Source organism: Triticum aestivum, chromosome 5B (genome assembly GCF_018294505.1).
Source record: "Triticum aestivum cultivar Chinese Spring chromosome 5B, IWGSC CS RefSeq v2.1, whole genome shotgun sequence".
Classification (NCBI taxonomy): Eukaryota; Viridiplantae; Streptophyta; class Magnoliopsida; order Poales; family Poaceae; genus Triticum; species Triticum aestivum.
In genome coordinates this window covers 622,085,803-622,109,111 of record NC_057807.1, presented here as the reverse complement: position 1 = coordinate 622,109,111, position 23,309 = coordinate 622,085,803, and the positions used below count along the sequence as shown (strand labels likewise).

Sequence of the window (23,309 nt, the reverse complement as noted above, 5' to 3'; positions counted from 1 at the left end):
CGAAGTAGCTACGCCCACACGTATGGGCAATTCTAATGTTCGCCCACACACAACCTGCGTGGGCTGCCTCCTGCTCACGACACACGATGTGTAAGCGGATGGCTAGTTATCGTCGTTCAAAAATAATAGGAAAGGTATATATAATAAAAAAGAAGAAGAAAATTTGACGGAGTGAGCATCAAATGGACACAGCTTCAGTGACTTAAAGGCACCTACTTTAGGTCACTGACATGTGGGCCAGTCATCTATTGGGCCCACGTATCATAAACACAAAAGGTAGGTGCCTTGGTACCGAAGCATCGTCCGCATCAAATGGTCTCCTCGTCTTCTCCAGACGGTCCACACACTAGTACTACCCCGCAGCGCAGTGCCGCTCTCTCTCCCACGTATCGGCAAGGGAACAACCCGCCCGACTTCTCAATCACCATGGAGATGGAGGCGATGGGGAAGCAGCAGCGGGAGGAGGCGCTCCTCCGCGCCGCCTCCGACGGCAACCTCCGACTCCTCAAGAGTAACCCCGACTCCTCCTCCTCATGCTCTTTCTCCTTAGGGTTTGATGATGGTAGTAGCTTGACGGATTTAGTGCCGGACTTGGCTCCCATTTCTCGCGTTGCGAAGAGATGGCGCGGTGGATGGGATCGGGAGGCAAAGGCGAGGCCGCCATCCTGGGCACGGTGGAGGACGGCGTAGGGGACCGCGCGCTGCACCTGGCGGCCGGGTCGGGTCGGCTCGAGGTCTGCAGGTACCTCGTCGAGGACCTCCGCCTCGATGTCAATCAACTCAACTTCATAGGTGACGCCCCCTTCCCTGCTTCCCTTCGCGTCAATTTGTAGCTCCTTTATCATTTTTAAAATTTATTTATTTATGTTGATTGCTACTGCTTAGTAGTTACTATTATACCATGTGAAGTATGCATTTTGGGCTTCGAATTTGTTGTTATATGTTGTATGCATTTGTAAATTGTGATTAAGTGACAAGGGGAGTTGAAATATCCAATATATAGACATCCATGCTCAGAAAGTCCATGCACCATACCAGAAACATCGATTTTCCCCCTCGAAAAAAAAACATCAAATTTCTTTGGGTATGCTATATAGGCAAACCGCTATATGAAGTGTCTCCTCTGTCTGTCTTTGTACAATTTTGTCAGCAGTAAACATTTGTCAGATGGAAAGCCTTTCACTAGTGAAGTCCTCTTTCCACGTTTGGCTCTTTTGTGTACAGTGTTTTGTATTGAGGGCAGGATTGGCGTGAATTTTGTTGAGCTCCTGATGTTTATTTTTCTGGCTGTTGCAGGTGACACGCCACTGTTCCTTTCTGCCACTTATGGGAGAGCTGCTGCTGCAAGATATCTTCTTGATCATGGTGCTGATCCACTAGCTGGCAAACTACACTCGCCTCTCTGTGGCGCTGCAATGCAAGGTCTCTCTGTATGCTTATTTATCATATATGTGTCACTGTCAGTGCATACATAGTCAATTTGATTTTTTGCCTTAGAAAGCCACATCACTCGATATAAACAGCAGTAGACTCCGACAAACTATTGATAGATCTGGGAGAGCAAGAACTGGAATTTAAAGGGGTTCCTGGGACGTGATTCTCTGCTTTGATGCTGTCAACCGTTTTGTTGCTATTCCTTTAGAGTTCGTTTGGATTTCGGGATATGAAGGCTTGGAATCACAACTGCTTGCACGGGTTAAATGTAATCCTATTCCTATATTTGGATGGAAGGAATTGGAGAAGGAGAAGGAGAAGGGTAGGGATATCAGATATGAACCTGCGTTTTCAACCCAAGGGGGAGGCTAGTAGTTCTGAACTTCTGATGGAAATGGGCATGGCTAACCAAAATTATCAAAATGCCCTGGATACCCACTTACTGGATCTTCTCCTTTCTTGAATGAGTGAGGATATTTTGATCTTAAATTTTGATACTACCTATCCTTGTTCCATCACAAACCAATCATTCGAGTGGATTATCTATAACCCACATCCTCATATATACCTCTGTCTCCAACTCTCCATATTCCCGGCCTCACTATCCATGTATCCAAACGCTGTTGCTTCTGCCCAGTGGCACAGCCCGATCTGATGCATAGGATGGCCCGTTCTAGATTTTTCAGGATTTATTATTCCTAACTCGTTTGATACTTGTCCTGAGCAACTTGTGCACTACATTTCTCAAACTTTGGCCGATGTACCAATTTAAGATGGTAATTGACCGCCTGGCCGGGTCACAATTATGGCAATACACTAGGCTTTATAGGCGAGAGTAGCCAGAAGAAACAGGTCAGTGCTTTCTTTCTTTTGCACAAGGTTGTTTCTAAACGTTGGAGCTGATTCCTGCATAACTACTAATCGGTAGATCATAACTCCTGTTGTTCCCAGCCTTAAAGCGATATTCTGGAACGTACGCGGTCTCAACTCGAAGGCCAAGCGCACTGCCGTTCGTAGCATGATAGCCGCCGCTACTCCCTCCATTGTATGTCTCCAAGAAACCAAGCTCGCTGTGATCTCGTCGGACCTTGTCATAGAAACGCTTGGTAGCTTGTTCCTGGATTTCTTCTGGCTCCCCGCGGAGGATACCCAGGGCGGCATCTTTCTTGCTTGGAGCCGCAACCCCATTGCCCTTACTAATCCCCATGTTGGCGACCACCATGTCTCCGCTGTGGTCACCGCGCTCTCTGGTTGCGCACACTGGTGGATCACGGGCGTTTACGGGCCGCAAGGGGACGATCAGAAGCTTGCATTCCTTGCGGTGCTGCATGACCTTCGCGCTACCATCGCCAGCCCGTGGATCGTGGGTGGGGACTTCAACATGATCACTTCCGCAACGGACAAAAATAGGCTCAACCAGCACACCATGAATCGATTTCGACGATTCATCGCGGACTTTACCCTGCGCGACATCTATCTCCACGGCCGTCGCTACGCTTGGTCGAATGAGCAGGACAACCCCACTCTCATCTGCAATGACCGTATCCTCTGTACCCCCTCCTGGGCGACTGACCACCCCTAGCGCTTGCTCCGTTGCCTGTCCACTGCTACCTCCAATCACGCTGACTGCTCCTGGACTGATCCCCTCTGCCGGGCGCAAAGAGGCAGTTCCACTTTGAGCGTTTTTGGCCCAAGCTCGATGGTTTTCAGGAGACTCTGGCAGACGCGTGGGCTTCTATCGAGCCTGATCCGGACCCCTTCCGACCCATCTTTGCTCTTGAAGGCCACCGCGCGACGCCTACGGGGCTGGGGCACGTGCTCCACCAACGCCATCGCCACTCGGCTCCTCCTCGCCCGCGGTCTTATTCTATGTCTGGACTCCGCCCAAGATTCTCGCGCTCTGTCCCCGGTCGAGTCTTGGTTTCGTCGTGAGCTCAGGCGCACCTATCTTGGACTGGCTTCTCTTGACCGGTCCATCGCTCGTCAACGCATTCGCTTCCGCTGGCTGCAGGAGAGCGACACCGCGGCGGCCCTCTTCAAGATCCATGCGGCGCACTGCACTACCAAGAACTGCATTCTGGCCCTCCAAGTGGACGGGGCTCCGGCGAGACCGATCTGGCTCAAGCCGCGTTCGACCACTTCACTGCCATTCTTGGTTCATCCGAGCCGCACGCCAAGTCCCTCAACCTTGGGGTCTTCTATCACCGTTGCTTTGATCTCTTGGAGCTTGAACAGCCGTTCACCGAGGACGAAATTTGGGTGGCCATCAAGCAACTCCCCACGGGTAAGGCACCCATCCCCGATGGCTTCTCTGCCGAATTCCTTCCCGCCTGCTGGGGCACCATCAAGGAAGACATGTGTAGTCTTTGACAAGCTCTACCTCAACAATGGCCATGGATTCCATAAGCTCAATGAAGCTCTCCCTACCCTGATCCCCAAGAAGCAAGATGCCACCACCTTGTTCGACTACCGGCCTATTAGTTTGATCCACCTGCTGGCCAAACTTTTTGCCAAGGTCCTCTACCTTCAGCTCGCCCCGCAAATGGCCGAGAACGTCTCCTCCAACCAGGGCACTCTCATCGCTGGTCGGAGCGTACATGATAATTTCATCTTAGTCCAGCAAATGGCGAAGCTTCTTCAAAACCTAAAGCTCCCTAGAGTGCTGCTTAAGCTCAACATTGCTCGCGCCTTCGACTCAGTCTTCTGGCCATTCTTGCTTGAGACCCTGCACCATCTTGGATTTGGCCAGTGCTGGTGCGGTTGGATCTCGTCCTCCTCTCAGCGTCCACCCGCGTTATGATCAACAGCACCCCCGGGCTGCCGATCGATCACGCCTATGGTTTCTGGCAGGGCGTCCCGATCTCCCCTATGATGTTTGCCATCGCTATTGATTCCCTGAACTCTCTGCTCCAGTACGGGCGTTTGCGTCGGGGCCTTTCGCCGGCTCACTACCACGCACGCCGCGTCCAGCATCTCGCTCTTCGCAGACGATGTGGTGATCTTTTGCCACCACGATCCCATCGAGCTCTCCATGGTGTGCGCCAGCCAAGGTTTTGGATCCCAAATAGGCAAATTTTCTCGTGGGTGGGCGATATTCCCGGTAACCACGGTTACCGAGAAATACCGAAAAAAATTCGGACGAAATTTACAATTGAATTTTGAATTCAAACAATTTTTACTTAGATATAATAAATTCTTGAACTGATGCAAGTCAGAAAAGAGGTAGTAGCTCAGTGGTACCTGAACTACGCGCGCCATTAGCTGTGTTGACGTCGCGAGTTCGATTCTCTGGACTGTCATTTTTTTACTGCCTATTCTGAAAGTGCGGGAGGAGGACTCGAACCAGCTACCTCGTCATTTTTTTACTGCCTATTCTGAAAGTGCGGGAGGAGGACTCGAACCAGCTACCTCTCGAGGTGCATAACAGATGGTTACCACTACGCCAGAGTAAAGGCGTTGTCTCAAATGAGAACCAAAGCTCCTTTATTAGATCTGTAGCGTTCAAATTCAAATTATTCAAAAATTTCGGTATCTTTTGCTCGGGATAGGTATTTCTCCTGGGGCGGCGAGAAATGCGGTAACCGCCCGGTATCCCTTTTTCTCGGGCGGTACCCAAAACCATGGCGCCAGCTCAGACATCTTTGGTAGCGCTCGGGCATGTGCACGAGTTTTGCCAAGTGCACCGCCACGGACATCCAGAGCCCCCTGTCTGCACCTGTTGACATTCAGGCTGCCCTCGCCTGCCTCATGGCTGATTTCCCAATCAAATACCTGGGACTGCCGCTTCCCGTGCGTAGGGTGCGCACCTTAGCCCTGCTTCCCCTCCTAGATCGCCTCCGGGTGCGGCTGGCCACCTGGAAAGCCACCCTACTTTTGCGTGGCGAGCGCCTTGCCCTGGTTCGGCACGTCATGTCTGCTATCCCGATGCACATTCTCATGGCCATGGCCATCTCTCCCTCGATCCTCAAGCAGGCCATCAGAATCATCCGCGAGTTCCTTTGGCAGGGGCGCCGCGACACCAAGGTCGGCTGTTGCCTCATGTCTTGGCCCAAGGTGTGCTCGCCGATCAGGCTGGGCGGGCTCTGTGTTCACGACCTCCACCGATCCGGCATCGCCCTTAGCACGTGATGGCTTTGTCTTCAGGCCGTCGACGCCTCGTGACTGTGGCGCCATCTTCACCTTCCCTATGAGTCAAGGCCTTCTTCCGGGCCTCTACTACCTAGGTTCTTGGCGACAGTAAGACCTGCCTTTTCTGGGAGGACCACTGGCTGGACGGCTTTTCTGTCGTCGACCTCGTGCCCTCCCTTGTTGCACTTGTCCCACGGCGATGCAGACGCCGTCGGCTCGTATGCGAGGGCCTCCACCAGCGCATCTAGATCGGCGACATCCACGGTGCTATGGGTCCCCAGGCCATTGTCGAGTACGTGGAGCTTTGGTGCCGGATTCAAGGGATACTCCTCACCCCCCCCACCCCCGACACGATCGCGTGGTGATGGACCGCCTCTAGCACTTGCACTGCCAAGTCTGCCTACCTCGCCCTGTTTCACAGCTCCACGGAAGCCTCCTTCTGGCGCCTCATCTGGAAACACTGGGCCCCGCTAAACGTCAAATTCTTCCTCTAGCTGGCCTCCCAAAACCGCTGCTGGACAGCCGACCGGCTGGCACGGCACGACCTTGACCACGAGCCCACTTGCATCCTCTGTTCTCGGGAGGACGAAACCTTACATCACCTTCTTGTTGGCTGCGTGATCTCGCGGATTTCCTGGCATGAGATCCTCTCTTGGGCACGACTACCTCTGCTGCCGCCTGACGGCTCCACTAGCTTCTAAGATTGGCGGACCACGGCAGCCGCGACCTGCATCCCGAGCTTCCGGCGTTGACTAGGCTTCCTCATCACCATCTCGGTCTGGCACATCTGGAAGCATCGGAACGCCTACATCTTTGACAGCGAGACGCCCTCCACTCACATGATCGTCGAGGCTGTCAACGCAAAGATACGTGCCTAGTGTATTCACGAAAAAAAATCCTATTGTTCAATATGTCAGAAAATATCTCCCAAAACAATGCAACATATTCTCACCTCTAAATGGCAAGCTGCAAAAGTACATGATCCTCTCATCCTGAAATTTATCGCCTAATGTTTCAAACTTGCAGTTGCTTTGTAAGATTTGGAAATGTAGTTAGAGTTCCAAACTTCCAACGAAGTTCATTGAAAAAAATGCTTCTCTATGGGAATAAGGCTACCAACATGGCCCCGCAGCTGCGAGTTAGCAGGTATAGCGATCCTAACTAGTCGTAGGAGGTGCAAAAGGCACCGAATCAGCCTTGGAGATAACTGGATAAACCTTTCTCCTAGTAGTTTTCCTAATTCTTAGTCAGTCCAAGATTAGTCTCGGGATTCTTCTTTTCTTTTATCCGGTTATAATAAATTCTGAAATTTTCACTGTTAGATGAAATCAGTGCCCCATATCATCGAGAGAGAAGTAAGCATTTCTGGGTCGACTGATCCAAATTCGATCCATTCCTTCAAATTACTTATTAGTTTTCTTTTGATAAGATTAGTCTTAGTTTTGTTAACATTTGTTTGGTAGCCTTTCTCTGTTTGAATAGATTTGGCTAAGGAATATAGTAAGCAAGAGACACACGTCACAGCGCATGGGGCTATAACCTTCAGTCTTGGGATCATGACAGTTGACTAGTATGACACCTCTCTTGGCTAGTGTGATGCTTGATGTTTCTATTTTAGCATATCTTGCCATATGCTTTTATGTGATTTCCATCGAACAAGACTCCCATATATATGATTTGGATGATGGCCACAGAAAGATTATCGAGTGTGGGGAGAACTTTGAGGCTTGGAATTTTGAAGTTGGATATCCAATCTTATCCAAAGTGTTGATGACGACTTTCTTCTATTTCTAAGGATAAACAAATAAAATTTGAATAGTCCCAATCCAACCACTTTTGTAAACCTTGTCCTGGATGAGATACGTGGTAACCAAAAAGGTTACTGGGCAGTTCATGATCACAAAACTGAAAACTGGCCCAGAGTTAAATCTTAGTGCAGATGTGTAAAGTCAGTTACATGTTAGAAAATATTCATGTCTCATTCTTTTCTTTTGAAACTTTGTTTTCCAGGACATTGTGAAATAGTAGAACTTCTGCTTTCAAGAGGAATCGATGTGAATTTAGATTATGCACAAGGGACACCATTGCATGCAGCTGCAATTTCTACACGACATGACGCAATGAAGATTTTGTTGGAGCACCATGCCAATGTAAGACACCAGTTTCTTGGTTCTCTCATGTGGGCAGGGGTACTCGTGCTCCATCTGTATATTCTATGTAGGAATGCACTGGAATGGAAAAACTTATTGCATTTGATACTTGTGATCCATCTGAACAAAAGATTTTCACTGTATTTGAAGCAACAAAAATTCATCATGGACAGTACTTAATTATCCTATAGTAAAATGTGCTCACTTTCCCAGAAGCCAAGTACATGCTATGTCTAATTTCTATGTAAATATATTTCTTTCTGTTGCCTTCAAAAATACCAATATACTCCCTTCGTTCCAAAATAAGTGGCGCACAATTTACTACAAAATTAGACAAGTTTGTACTAAATCTACGAACAGTTATTTTGGGACGTAGGGCGTATTTAACACACCATGAGTTGTTTTTATTTCTCTATTGACATATCTTGAAATCAATTTCTTTATTGAGCACTCTTTTTTTTCCGACAAGTGTAACTGTGTAAGTGATTGATTCTTCCACTTTTCACAGCCTAACAAGGTTTGTGGTCTTGGTTACACCCCATTGAGTTGGGCCCTCCGGGCCATCAGGCCCATGCCAAGAGAGTCGTTGGAATGTGTCAAGCTGCTTGTTAAGGTCAGTACTCTTTCTTCATATGGAACTTTGTTAAAGTTCTGTACGCACAGCTTCATTTTCCTTGTGTATATGTTTTCTGTGGCTGGCATATCAAGCATTAGCTGAAGCAAATGATCAACTAATTATTCATTTGCACAGGCTGGTGCTGATCTGAATTTTATTGACTTCGGTGGTGGTAGTTACGTGACGTTGGCAGTGAAGTTTGGCTTACCTGGTATCATGAAGTTCTTGCTAGATGCTGGTGCTAACCCCAATATTCCTGATGAAGTGAGCTTTACTTGTTTTCCTATTTTGTTGTTGTCACTTGTCATCATCTACTTTTCATGCATATGATGTTAGCTGAACATTGTTCCATTTCTTCTCTATGAGGTCATGTTAGGCTTTAGACTCTTGACACTTGAAAGATTAGGATAATCTTCTTACCGACACTTCATCTGACGCCAGGAATAGGCTTGCATGAGGAGAAAACACTACTTCCTCCGACTACAAAATACGGCACACATGCTTTTTGAGATTTAACAGTCAGCGAAATAATACACAAGTCATGTAACTTAAAATTTATACCATTGAAAAATTCTTTACATACAAATTTAATGGTATAATTTTTGTGACACATAACCCACATTGTATTGGTTATTAAGATCAAGGATTAAGACGTTTGTGATGACTGTATATGCAGTATGCAGTGCAGCAAGTAGAAGAGAAGATGCTGCTTCTATGCATAACTGAAATCCATTTTTGTGTTGCGAACAAGAAAAATGCATGAGTTATACCTATGTGGGATTATAAAATGGAATGGTTAGGTTGTACTTATACATCTGACATTCGTCAATTCCTGATGACACATGGTCAGGGGAATTCAGTAAGCTTATTTCACTTCTTATTCTGTGAGGGTACCTTCTTGCAACTTGGTTTAAGTAGTATTATAGGTACTAAATACATAAGCAAAAGGATGTAAAAATAGAGAACTTATGATAGAGCAAAGTTGGCGGTTATTATACCGTAGGCTATCAATTAATTGGAGATACCAAACTTATAGCAATATTCCTCAATCTCTTCAATCCATCTCACTTAGTCATGCTTTGATATCGTTGATTCACCTCCATGTAAAAGTGAATCTCCAAAAATCCATCTGAATAATATCACTCGCAGATCAGCATGATAGATTATACTCCGAAGTAGGGTGTACAATGTTAGAGTAATCTAAACGTGTTGGATGCGTAGTACTAGCTAGTAGGTTGCATGTAATGTGTTATTTTGGCTTGGAAACCTAGGCGTGTCATATAGTACTAGGACAGGTAGGCTGTTCCACCATTTGTCCTTGCATAGTGATTCTCTTGAAGTCCATCCAACCATTTGGGTGAAATGTTAGGCTGTGATTCCTAACTATTAATGTGGAAATCTCCCAATTACATTTTGTATTTACTGTTAGATAATAACGAGAATAAACGAGACAAAGAGACACGGATTTTTACATGGAAACCCTTGCGGGAGAAAACTACGGACGCACGAAGGCGCAATCACTATGATGGAGGAGTATTACAAGCACGAGACGACAGACCGTCTGAAGTGCGACTACATGGGGTATACCGAAAAAGGGTTTCCCCCCGCTTTGTATTCCAAAGCAAACCACCAAAGTACACATCGCAATGCTGGGGCGAGCAGCACAACAAGCCCAAAGAAAAGGAAGAAGAAAAATGCCAACAACGGCAGCTCGACAAAGCGCGGATGACCCGCGACCGTTGCGCCCTTCGGAAACAAACCACTACAGCCCAAGGCTTCGAACTTCCGCGAACTAAGCAGCACCTCCAAGAAGGGATGCGACGCCGACGACGCTGCTGCCCGAACAAGTCCTTGGGTTTCCCCCAGTACGCGAGGGAGGTGGGGGATAGCTACTCCCGACGCCCTCCAAGAAGGGATAGTGGCACCCGCTGGTGTCACCGCATCGGAGCCGGACGAACCGGCGAGGATTTCTCCCGCGCGCCAAACCCCACCAGCCAATCGGAGCCGACCAGCCAAACCACCGCCCAACTATGCGCCACGACGGTTGCGCCGTCACCAACACCGTCTCGCTGCGAACACCACCACGAGGCCAAGAAGAGCGGAGAGAAGATCTGAGCGACGGGAGCAGCAGCATCAAGGCCGAGCGGGAGGGAACCACCTCCACCGCCATCGTGCGGGAGGCCCGCGCCTCCGGCACCGTCGCGGTAGCCGTCCGGACACGGCAGCGGGGCATACCAGGCCACCCCGGCCCGGCCAGGCCCGAAACGGGCCCGCTAAGCCCCGCCGGCCACGCTGCAGCAAGCTGGCGTCGACGCCGCCAGCCCCTGCCGATCATCGCTGCTCACCACCGCCTCCTGGAGGCCACGCAGCCGCCACGCCTGTCGTCGGCCCGCCCCGACCCAGATGGAGCCCGAAGGGCCCAGATCTGGGTCGGGCGGGCGCCGCCAGCCCGCGCCGCCGCGCAGCCCCGCCGCCAACGGCGCCGCCGCCGCCCGGAGCTCGCCCCCGCCGCCGTGCAGGACCGCCGCCGCCTGAGGACACCGCCCGGAGCCGCTCCGTCCCGCGCCGGAGAAACCCTAGAGGGGGAAGGGTTGGGGGCCGCCGCCACCAACGCCGCCCGGGCCAGGCCCGAGGCGGGCGCCGGCGACAGCGGCGGGGAGGAGGAGGAGGGGGGGACGCGCGGGGACGGAGGGAAGGCGCGGCCGGCCGCCCGCGGGGGTGGCGCGGTCGCGGACGAGAGAGAGGGCTCTTGTTTGTTTTCGAGCCCCTTCCGCGATCTCACTACATGGGGTATATAAGAGGGCAATACATGAGAGTCCTTGAAGGACAAGTAAACGAGTTGTACTCGTACGCGTCGACGTCAACGCAAAGGCCCACATCGTTTGTACTACGTCTAGTCCAACACGGTACTAGAATTTAGATCATAATTTAACAATCTCCACCTTGATCCAAATTCCCTCCAGTAGTCGAAGAAAGTGAATAACTCCAATCAAATGAGCATAAACACCTTGTGCGTCAAAGTCCATCGGACTAGTGAGAAATACCAACTAAGCCTGAGCAAAGCTCAAACTTATTGGTAGGAACTGGCTTTGTCATCATATCAGCAGGATTATCATGAGTACTTATCTTGCATACCTTCAAATCACCTTCAGCAACAACATCTCGAATATAGTGAAATCTAACATCAATGTGCTTTGTCCTCTCATGATACATTGGATTCTTTGTAAGATATATAGCACTTTGACTGTCAGAAAATATGGTAGGGCAAGATGAATCTGCACAAAGCTCAATGTACAAACCTCTCAACCAGATAGCTTCTTTGCATGCCTCAGAAATAGCCATATACTCGGCATCAGTAGTGGAACAAGCCACAATAGACTGCAAAGTTGCTCTCCAACTCACAGCACAACCACCAATGGTGAAAACATAACCTGTGAGTGATCTTCTCTTATCCAAATCACCAGCAAAATCAGAATCAACAAAACCAACAAGTCCATCTCTAGTTTTCCCAAACTGTAAATAAGCATTAGAAGTACCACGCAGGTATCTGAAAATCCACTGAACTGCTTTCCAATGCTCTTTTCCAGGATTAGCCATGTATCTACTGACAACACTCAATGCATATGATAAGTCAGGACGAGAACAAACCATGGCGTACATAAGTGAACCAACTGCACTTGAATAGGGAACTCTAGACATGTACTCAATATCTGAATCTGACTTAGGACATAAAGCTGATGACAATTTGAAGTGTGCAGCTAACGGTGTACTCACCGGCTTGGCATTATGCATATTAAAACAACGAAGAACTTTATCAATATATCCCTTCTGACTTAGATATACTTTTCCAGACGGTCTATCTCTGGATATTTCCATGCCAAGTATTTTCTTTGCTGCACCCAAATCCTTCATCTCAAATTCATTACTCAATTGCTTCTTTAGTTCATCAATATCTGACATACTCTTTGCAGCAATAAGCATATCATCAACATAAAGGAGCAAATAAATAGTTGAACCATTGACAGTTTTCAAATAAACACAACTATCATAATTAGACCTTTTGAAACCTTGAGAGAGCATAAAGGTGTCAAATCTCTTGTACCACTGTCTAGGGGATTGCTTCAATCCATAAAGAGATTTCTTTAACTTGCAGACAAGCTTTTTTGTTCCAGGAATAACAAAACCTTCAGGTTGTTCCATATAAATATCCTTTTCTAATTCTCCATGTAAGAATGCAGTTTTAACATCCAATTGTTCAAGATCAAGATCATGCATGGCAACAATACTGAGTAAAGTGCGAATAGAGCTATGCTTCACAACAGGAGAAAAGACTTCGTTATAGTCAATATCTGGAATCTGGCTATAACCTTTAGCAACTAACCTTGCTTTATATCTTGTCTCATCATTAGGAGAAACACCTTCTTTCCTTTTGAAAACCCACTTGCAACGAATAGGTTTCTTCTCTCTAGGCAATTTTACTAAATCCCAAGTGCCATTCTTTTCAAGTGATTCCATCTCATCATGCATAGCAGTCATCCACTTATTACTATCACCAGAAATAATAGCCTCGGAATATGAAGAAGGCTCAGAATTACCTTCAATTTCCTCTGCAACAGATAAAGCAAAAGAAACAATATTGCACTCTTCAATTAACCTGTCAGGTTTATTAATACCCCGTCTAACTCTGTCACGTGCAAGATTCCAACTGGGTGGAACAATAGGCTGATTTGGAGTGGGAGTGACATGTTCATCATCAACGACGGGTTCATCATGTGCATAAAAAATTTCATTACCAGATGTATCACCTGAATCAATAACTTGCTCCACCTGAACAGTAGACTCCTGAACAATAGGTTGCTGTTCACTCTCAACGGGAACATTAGTAGATGAAACATCATGTAACATAGCAGATTCATTAAAGATAACATTTCTGCTAATAACCACCTTCTGGGTTTCAGGATTCCACAATTTAAAACCTTTAACACCAGACTTATAACCAAGAAAGATGCACTTAACAGCCCTAGGCTCCAACTTTCCATTATCAACATGAGCATAAGCAGTGCAACCAAAAACTCTCAACTGTGAAAAGTAGTGGAATCAAAAGTAGTAAACCAATCTCTATGTGGACACATATGAAAAGTGCATGCAGTATCAAGTACCCACTCATCATTGGTCTCAGCACATCCAGCAATAACGACAAGAGCATCATCGGAACTATCATCACGAGCAACGTTAGCAGAATTGTCACCTTGTTTGTTACCTTTCCTCTTTTCCTTGTTCTGCAACTTGAAACACTCAGAGATGTCATGCCCGTCTCTCCTGCAATATCTGCAATACTTCTTGTCTCTGGATTGCGACCGGCCTTTGTAGCCGTTCTTACTTTTGCCTCTGTTTTCATTATTGGAGTTCTTCTCCTTTGTCCTGCCACGAACAGATAATCCCTCGGCTTGGGATGAACTTGAACCATCATGAGGCACCATTAATTTCATCTTCTCCTTGGAGTTCAAAGCTTCATAAACTTCATTAAGCGTGAGAGTATCACGACTGTATAATATGGTGTCTCGAAAATTGGTATAAGAACTCGGCAGTGAACAAAGTAACATTAAAGCAGTATCTTCCTCTTCATACTTAACCTCCATTGCAGCTAGATCAGATATGATCTCTTTAAATTCTGAAATATGATTCAAAACATTACCTCCCTCGGGTAACCTGTGCAGGAATAATTTTTGCTTCAGATGCATCTTGCTGGTGAGATCTTTAGTTATGCAAATCCCTTCCAGCTTTAACCATAGAGCGGCGGCAGTTTTCTTGCTCAAAACTTTCTGCAAAATATTATTATGCAAATGGAGTTGAATTTGTGACAAAGCCTTACAATCAATTCTTTTCTCCTCATCATTCCAATCTTGAATTCGGTTCTTTCCAAAACTATCCAGTGCTTCATCATAGTCGGACTGTGCCAACAACGCCCGCATCTTGACTTGCCATAGAGTAAACCTTGTGTCACGGTCCAGCAGCGGAAGATCGTACTTCATGGATGCCATGAGTCGATTAAATCTGTGTACACAAAGTAGTACAAGCCGATAGGAAAATTCTTGACAGAATTAGTTTGCGGAGCAAAATAAAAAATACTGAATAAATAGCACCTGGTAGCTTTCTGGGGTGGATGTAGCGACTGGAGTTGAAAACACAAGAGCCAGAACTAGCAGACTCTTGTCCTCACGTGAACAGGACCCAACTAGTACTCTGTAGATAAAATTGGCTTCGATCAGCAACGCGTAATCTCCTCGGGACTTGAAGCCGGTTGCTTTGATTAGAACCAGCGGCAACTCGGCGGATCGCTGCTCCACTATTTGGCTTCGCGGTGAAAAGTACTGGCGGCTGCCTCGGAACTTGAAGCCTGTACGGAGAGGGGAATACGTGGCCGTGATGGAACTCCTGTCTCTCGTCGGTTTCGGCGACGTGCGGCAGCAGTAGAAATCGATGCGGCTTCGAATCAGCGGATCGCCTGAAGACGCGTGCGGCGGCGCGCACGACAGAACCTTAATCTCCCGATCTCAAATCTTGTGTCTCGAACCTCAGCTTTGTATACCACTTGTTAGATAATAACGAGAATAAACTAGACAAAGAGACACGGATTTTTACGTGGAAATCCTTGCGGGAGAAAACCACGGACGCACGAAGGCGCAATCACTATGATGGAGGAGTATTACAAGCACGAGACGATAGACCGTCTGAAGTGCGACTACATGGGGTATATAAGAGGGCAATACATGAGAGTCCTTGAAGGACAAGTAAACAAGTTGTACTCGTACGCGTCGACATCAACGCAAAGGCCCACACCGTTTGTACTACGTCTAGTTCAACACGGTACTAGAATTTAGATCATAATTTAACATTTACTGTTGCATGCAGTGTGGTAGCACACCAATTGAAGTTGCTGCCTCTACAGGCAGTAGGGACATGGTTGAAATGTTATTCCCTTTAACTTCTCCTATTTCAACGCTGCCGGACTGGAGTATTGATGGAATCATTTCTCATGGGAAACACTATGGTTTGAAGCCAGGGGTATGTGTTTCCTTCTGTGCTCACTTGCAGTTCCATATGTTATTTATCATGCATCACCCTGTAGTTTTGTTCTTTGGCATGCAGTTCTGCCTATCATTTAGAGTAGAAATAGTTTTAATTCACGATTATTGTAGATTATATTGTACAAACAAAACATTCCATTCACAAATTTTACTTTTGTTGCATTGCATCACTATTAGCAAACTTCTAGCCTTTGGGTATGACCGTACGGTGAACTATTAATGTGCTAGACTAATAAGTTAACTTGGATGATATTGTTCCAGCCCTGCAACACCGGACAATAGTTTTTATTACAAATTTATAGTCCTATACATTAATTAGGATACACCTTGAGCTCCGGATAAACCCTGCAGCACTGCAGTACAGCACATTTTTGTAGGAAGTGGAGTATTTGCACCCGAGCTCACATTTTTCTAGGAAGTGGTGAACAGTAAAATCAGAAAAAAAAAGTTAAAAATTTCGTTTTTTTGTGCCAATTTTTGACAAATGTTTGATGTGCTTGCAAAAATTTGTCATGAATGGACATTCCTGGAAGCCGTGGCAAAAAAAATTTTGAAATCAAAGCTCCTAAAATGCTATTTTTCAAAGCCTTTTGGAGTACTGGTTTTTTTTTTTGCCATGACTTCTAAGAATGTTATTTCGTGATGAAAATTTGCAAGCATAGAAAACATTTGTCAATGGTTATCACCAAAAAATCAGTTTTTTTGTTTGTTCTTTTTTTTTTCTCAATATTACTGTTTACCCGAGCTCATTTGAGCTCGGGAGCAGAAGAACACTTTCGGTTTTTCTAGTCTTATACATTAATTAGGTGATGTATTCAAGTTTTACATTACAGGATATGTCTACATATTTATCCTAACCGCAGTTTTTCTGTCATCAGGATAAACAAATGTTCGCAAAGAGAAGAATAGAACTAAAACAGAAAGCTTCGGAGGCTTTTAAGAGAGGGGAATATTTTATGGCATCGGAGATGTATAATTGTGTAAGTCACTAGGGCCCATTTTTATTGCCTGCCGTGATTGTTATTTTTTATATATGTAAACTGTTAATCTCAGTCCATAGTATATTTTTGTTCACATCGAAAATAGGGTTGCATGTACTGCTACCTCTATTTCTGGTAAAACATGTGTAATTACGATGTAGTTGAGCAGTTTGTGTTTGTAAGCGAGCGGTGAACGTCGTACCTCGTTGGAGGCGACGGTTGCATGTTATATAGGCAGGGGCATACAGATAGTTGAGATTACATCTTGAGAATCAAGAAAGAATGGAGAGATAGAGATGAATATTGTTACATGAGATCTTGACTAACTAACTCTATCTAGCCAATACGGTTTAGGTAAACCGGTGCGCCTAAGTAGTGCGCCTCTCAACTACGTGACATATCATGTTTAACACCCTTCCATAATCACAGCTTTGTTAAGTTGAGATTATGTTTGAATTCTTCGAAACTCCTTATAGATAAGGCTTAGGTGAAACCATATGCAACTTGATCTTGGGAATGAATAAAACGAATATCCAGGTTCTTTGTAGCAACTCTTTATCTGACATAGTGAGAATCTATTTCGATATGTTTGGTCCTTGCATGAAAAACCAGGTTAGCAGAAAGATATGTGACACCTAGATTGTCACGCCATAGACATGGGACCTGCTTACTACGCATCCCAAGTTCCTTCAGCAAAGATTGAACCCAAATAATTCTTGTTGTGGCATTTGCCAATGCTTTGCATTCCGCCTCTGTGCTAGATCTCAAAACTGTGGCATGTTTCTTTGCACACCCGGAGATTAAATTTGGTCCAAAGAACGTTGTTGAATGTTGCCCAATGCTCAAAGTATTTTTAACATATCTAAGTATGCGTTTTGCAACTGGCAAATGCATTGTAGTAGGTGCATGAATAAACTGACATACCTGTTGACAGCAAAGGAAATATCAAGCATGGTCAGAGTTAGGTACTGTAAAGCACCAACCATACTTCTGTACCTAGTACTATCCTCTTGATTCAAGAGTTCTCCTTGTGAAAAGGATAATTTTTTTGTGCTAGACAGTGGTGTTGATGATGGCGTACAACCCTGCAACCCAGCTCTAGCTACAAGATCAGTTGCATATTTTCTTGAGATAGATGAAGATCATCTCCATTTCTCTGCATTTCAATGCCAAAAAAATGCAAGTCTCTTAGATCCTGGAGAGCAAACTCGGAGTTTAAATCTTTTAACAATCTTGTAACAGCCTCATTTGATGAACTTGTAGCAATGATGTCATAAACATATATAAGCACAAATGTGGAAGTATTTTACTTATCATAAATAAACAATGAGGTGTCTAACTTGGAAGGAGCAAACCCAAGTGCTTGAATTTTTGAACTTAAACGGGAGTACCATGCCCTAGGAGCTTGCTTCAGTCCATACAAGGCCTTATCAAGCTTGCACACATGATGGGGTGCATTTCTCTCCTCAAACCCAGGAGGTTGTCTCATGAACACTTCATCTTTCAGAATGTCATGAAGAAACGCATTCTGTACATCTAGCTGTCTCAAGCTCCATCCCCTGAACACGGTAATAGACAAAACAAGACGAATAGTGGCAGCCTTTACAACAGGACTGAAAGTGTCCTCATAATCTATGAGGTACCTTTGCTTAAAGCCTTTTGCAACTAGTCTAGCTTTATAGCGATCTATGGTCCCATCAAACTTCTTTTTAATTCTGAAGACCCATTTGCAGTCAATCACATTTTTACCTTGACGGAAGGAACTAAAAAGCCAAGTTTTATTTTTGTGGAGTGTCATGTACTACTCTTCCATAGCCTTCTTCCACCATGGGTCGCTCAGGGCTTTTGCAACAATATTTGGTTCATTTGTACTACAAGTAGGACCAACTTTTGCTGTGTGTTTGTAATTTTTGGGTCGAGTTACTCCCTTTGAAGCCTTGTCCGTGGTGGCGAAGGAGCCAACACAGAAGGTTTAGCAGACGGCACGAAAGATCCCGCAGCAGGGCAACACCTAATCCCAAGGAGGATGGGCACGACAACCATGGCGGGTGTTCTGTGGCTATAGCGCGCGGCTCAGAGAAGCCAGGTGGCGCAGAAGATCCTGCACCTACGGCAGTCTCATCATGAGCCGATGATGAAGTGTCCCGGGTGGAATCAATGCGAGACTCCGAGTCAGGGTCCTAGCACTGCACACACCTCGTGTGGCAATGTGGTTCGTCCCTGAACTGTACGTGCGCCGACTGGTCTGCTTGCGGCCACGCGGCCTCGGATGATTGGCTCGGAGCAACATGGTCGGCCGATCCACTGCTGGCGTCATGACATGGCGCGGATTCTGGAGCGGGTCGCTCTAGTAAGTGCGGCGTGGATCCTGGGGTTGATCCCACTCGCTGGCGCGGTGCAGATCTGCAGTGTGAGGATCCTGAGGCCGATTCACCTTGTTCCCGAGGCTGATCCGCTCTGACGTCGTTGTTGCCTTGTCTAGTAGGCATAGAATACCGATTTGGGTCAATTTCTTCATCATTTTCTGTACCGTTTTTTCTGCTTCATCACAAGACTCATGTTCATCATTAGTAAGAGGATTAGTCAACATTTGATCACCAGTATTATAATGTTCCCCTTGATCAATAACGTTGAGGTGAGATGGCAAAAGTATTTCTATTTGGAAGAGGGCGCTGGCATTGGGATGAAGATGTGCAAAGGGGAAACAGTTTCTTCGAACGGAACATCACAAGAAATGTAGACACGTCCAGTGGATACATCAAGGCATTTGACACCTTTGTGGTGTGGAATATAACTGAGAAAAACACATTGTTTTGATCTAAACATGAGCTTGCGATTGTTATAAGGACGAAGATTTGGCCAACAAGCACACTCAAACACTCGTAGAGATGTGTAGTTAGGTTTTGTATGGAGAAGACGTTCTATCGGGGTTTCATTGTGATGACACGACTAGGCAACATATTGATATGATAAACTACGATAAGAAAGGCTTCGTCCCAAAATTTCAAGGGCATGGATGCGACAACAAGCAATGATAACCCTACTTCAACGATGTGTCTATGCTTACGTTCAGCAGATCCATTCTATGGAAGAGCATGGGGACATGACACATGATGTGGCATGCCAATTTGTTGGAAGAAGGAACTGAGGTTTCTGTATTCTCCTGACCAATCCGATTGTAGGCCTAGAATTTCACAATCAAATTTTCTTTCGACGAGTGCTTGAAAGTTGTGAAGAACTTGAAATACATTGAATCTTTTTTTAAGAAGGTTGATCCAAGTATATTTGTTGTAGTCATCGATAAAACTCACATAACAGGAATGTCTACTGACAAAAGTAGGAGAAGGACCCCAAACATCCGAGAAAATGAGCTCAACTGGTTTGGTAGAAACACTCGTAGAAACCGGATAAGGTAATTGATGACTTTTAGCACGTTGACAAGAATCACAAATTTTTGCACAACTACGCTAGAGCTTATTCCTTCTAAGTACTTGCTTGATTAAAGAAAAAGATGCATGTCCTAATCTATCATGCAACCATGTTGGAGAGACTTTGGTGACACCATAGGCTTATTTATTGAATCTCCTAACCTCCGGAATCAACGGGTAAAGCCATCGAACACATCTACCTCAATATAGGATTTTCCTCGAGGCCTGATCCTTGATCAAAAAGAAGACCGGGTGAAATCTGAGGAAGACATGATTATCAATGGCAATACGATGAAAGAAAAGGAGTTTTTTCAAAGCACTAGTACTATGCAAAAAAAATTGAGATGAATTTTTCTATGAAGGTTTTTTATTACTGAATGACCAACGTGACTAATACTCATACCTTCTCCATTGGCAGTGTGAACTTGCTCCTGGCCGCGGTACTTTTCATGCATGGTCACCTTTTCTAGCTCTCCCATGGTATGATTTGTGGTGCCACTGTCGACATACCAATTGGTATCGACGCCGTAGGAGCCATTTGCCGCCACTACCACGTTCTCATCTTGGGAAGATCCATCATCTTCCTCGAAACGATACCAGCAGTCGTGTACCGTGTGGCCTGGCTTGCCACAGATCTGACAGCGCGTGACATCCGGACGGGTCTTGCCGGAGGATTTGCGGCGGCTCTTGTTGTTGTAGGAGGGTCGTCCGCCTTTGCTTTATGGCTTGCGCTTGCTGCATGGCGGCCCGCGGTAGCGAGATGAGCCACCGCTGCCACGGCCACGGAAAGCGACGTCGGCAGAGAATTTGAATCCCCCACCAGAACCCGCACCATGGAAGAGGGCGATGCGCTGGTTAAAGTTGCTCATCTGAGCAAAGACGTCGTCTGAGGCTGATGCTCTCAGTGAGGACTTCATTGGCCGAGACGAGGGGCTGGTACTCCATGTCGAGGTTGGCGATGATGTAGGAGATCAGCTCGTCGTCGTCAATCGGCTTCCTAGCAGCTGCAAGCTCATCTGTGAGAGATCGAATGTGAGCAAAGTATGCCACCACGATTTGCGTCCCCTTCTGCTCCGTGGAGAGCACGATCCGGATGTTGTTGATGGGGCCTTGGACTGCGACGAGAACATGGTCGCAAGAGCAGCCCAAATCTCGTGCGGCATGGCAATGGAAGTGACCTGCACAAGGACTTCGTTGGAGAGGTTATTCAACAAGTATCCGAGTACCTGCTGTCCTTCTCTGACCTAAATTGAGTAGAGAAGATTGAGCGTTTTTGCATCTTTTCCGTCTTTGTCCTTCGTAGTGAGGAACTTGACGGGCTCCGGTGTGATGCCATCAACATAGCCGAAGCAACTAGCTCCCCTCAGCTGCGGCGTCACCTATGCGTGCCACAACACGTAGTTGGTGCGAGAGAGCTCTCTGCGTGAGGGCGGCCTGGACGATGCCAAAGGAGGACGACATGGCTGGGGATGGGTTTGGCTAGATTTAGTGTATAGAGGAGGCTTTTATTACCATGTAAGCAAGCGGTGAGCGTTGTACCCCGTTGGAGGCGACGGTTGCGTGTTATATAGGCAAAGGCATCTCCCTGAGATAAGCATACTTATAGTTGAGATTACATCTTGAGAATCAAGAAAGAACCAAGATATAGAGATGAATATTGTTACTCCCTCCTTCCATCTATATAGGGCCTAATGCGTTTTTCGAGGCCAACTTTGACTAAATGTTAGAGCAATAATATATGACATGCAAGTTACACAAAGCATATTGTCAAATTCGTATGTGAAAGGAGATTCCAATGATATAATTTTCACATTATACATCTTATGTATTATTAATCTTATCAATAGTCAAACATTGTCTTAAAAAACGCATTAGGCCCTATATAGATGGAAGGAGGGAGTACATGAGATCTTGACTAACTAATTCTATCTAGCCAATACAGTTTAGGTAAACCGGTGCACCTAAGTAGGGCGCCTCTCAACTACGTGACATATCATGTTTAACAGTGTTCAAAGGGCTGTGGTAACACATTACTGTTATACAAAAGTGCCTATTATGAAATTTATCCAATATATTTGCTGGTTTCATGTGTACAGGGATCTCTATATCAATCAGAACAACACTATCTGAGCGTCATCGTAAAAGATATGATTATTATCTTGGAGTACTCAGTTTTTTAGATATTGCTAAAAGCTGCATGTGGTTGATGTGTTGTAGGCAATGTCATTTGACCCTAGTCCAGATGATTATGCAACCATATTGGCAAATATGAGTCTGTGCGCGTTGCGTGCTGGAAACGGAAGAGCTGCTCTCTCTGATGCTGCCATGTGCAGAATGGCGCGACCTCTTTGGCCAAAAGCCTGCTACCGAGAAGGGGCAGCTCTTATGTTATTGAAGGTAAAAATAACACAGTAGTTTTCTTCAAGCATCCCTGATCATGATCGTATAACTGATCATCTTATGATGCGTATGTAGAAGTACGAGGGAGCATGTGAGGCTTTTGCTGATGGCTTGAAGCTTGACCCTACAAGTGGTGATCTTGCAAATGCTTTAAGGTAACTGGTCCATGTTTTCATAAGTTAAGTGAAAGGATAAATGATATCTTATAGACAGTTGTGTGCATGGAAGATGGTCTCTCCATCTCTAGAGGAATATTACATCATTTTACATGGATTCAGTCATTCATGTCTGTTGAGCTCTTTTCCTGAGTCGGAGTGATTTACTTATCGTGGAAAGAGCACCTAGTGTTGATCTGCATGTTATTATGATTGGCCTTCAGGGCAAGGAGTTGTACACAGACTCCTGACAATGCTCATGTTCAAAATATTTTGGTTGCAGGGAAGCCCAAGAGGCAGCGAAGAATGCTCGTTGCCCTGGAAAGTAACTGACGCGCCTGTCCTACAATGCAGAATCTGCGGCTTTGTTTTGCTGCTAGCGCCTTTTGTCTAGTCTAAAAACTTCTAGCAAGAATACCCTGTGGTATTTCAAGACTTCCGTGGCACCCATCGTTTGTAAATATAATTGGGTGCACTCGCTGACCGTAGTATCTTGATTCCAGTTCAAGTGTCGACAAACTTTATCGTCACAGAACGTTAAGCTTGTTATATCTTTGGTTGTTGGATCATGGAATTCAGTAGTGAGGTTTCTCGTTGAACTTGGCATTGTGACCATGGCAGCCATTCCGAGGTTGGTCTGGTCCAGTGCGGATTGGGATTTGCCCTCGGTGGTTGCAATGGCATGAAGGGCGTATGACATTGTCGGGTCGCCGAGTAGCGCCGGAGCCTGGAGAATGTAACTGGATCGTTAGCTTTCCCTTTTGTTTTGCGGGAATTGGTAAATGATGAAATTTGCACTTGAACCAACCTTAGTCTCAGGTTGGTTGCCCAAAGGTCGGTGAATTGGGCAGAAGATCCAGGGAACTGTTTACTGTTCCTAGGTTCAGTGTCGTTCCCTGGTCCCCGGAGCAGTAGTAGTAACCTCAAATC

The 23,309-nt window shown here is 45.9% G+C and overlaps 1 protein-coding gene and 1 pseudogene across 1 annotated transcript; one reads left to right on the top strand and one right to left on the bottom strand.

Moving 5' to 3' along the window:
• The first annotated feature begins 161 nt into the window (after positions 1 to 161).
• Positions 162 to 22,986, top strand: LOC123113698 (ankyrin repeat and SOCS box protein 3). The gene is made up of 11 exons (XM_044535002.1): positions 162 to 511; positions 619 to 792; positions 1,297 to 1,422; positions 7,573 to 7,712; positions 8,221 to 8,325; positions 8,464 to 8,592; positions 15,241 to 15,393; positions 16,295 to 16,396; positions 22,042 to 22,221; positions 22,300 to 22,379; positions 22,663 to 22,986. Exons 1-11 carry the CDS (start codon positions 313 to 315, stop codon positions 22,706 to 22,708), a joined length of 1,434 nt encoding a protein of 477 aa, XP_044390937.1. The 5' UTR covers positions 162 to 312; the 3' UTR covers positions 22,709 to 22,986.
• On the bottom strand, positions 20,678 to 20,817 carry LOC123118184 (uncharacterized; annotated as a pseudogene).
• Positions 22,987 to 23,309: the final 323 nt, after the last annotated feature.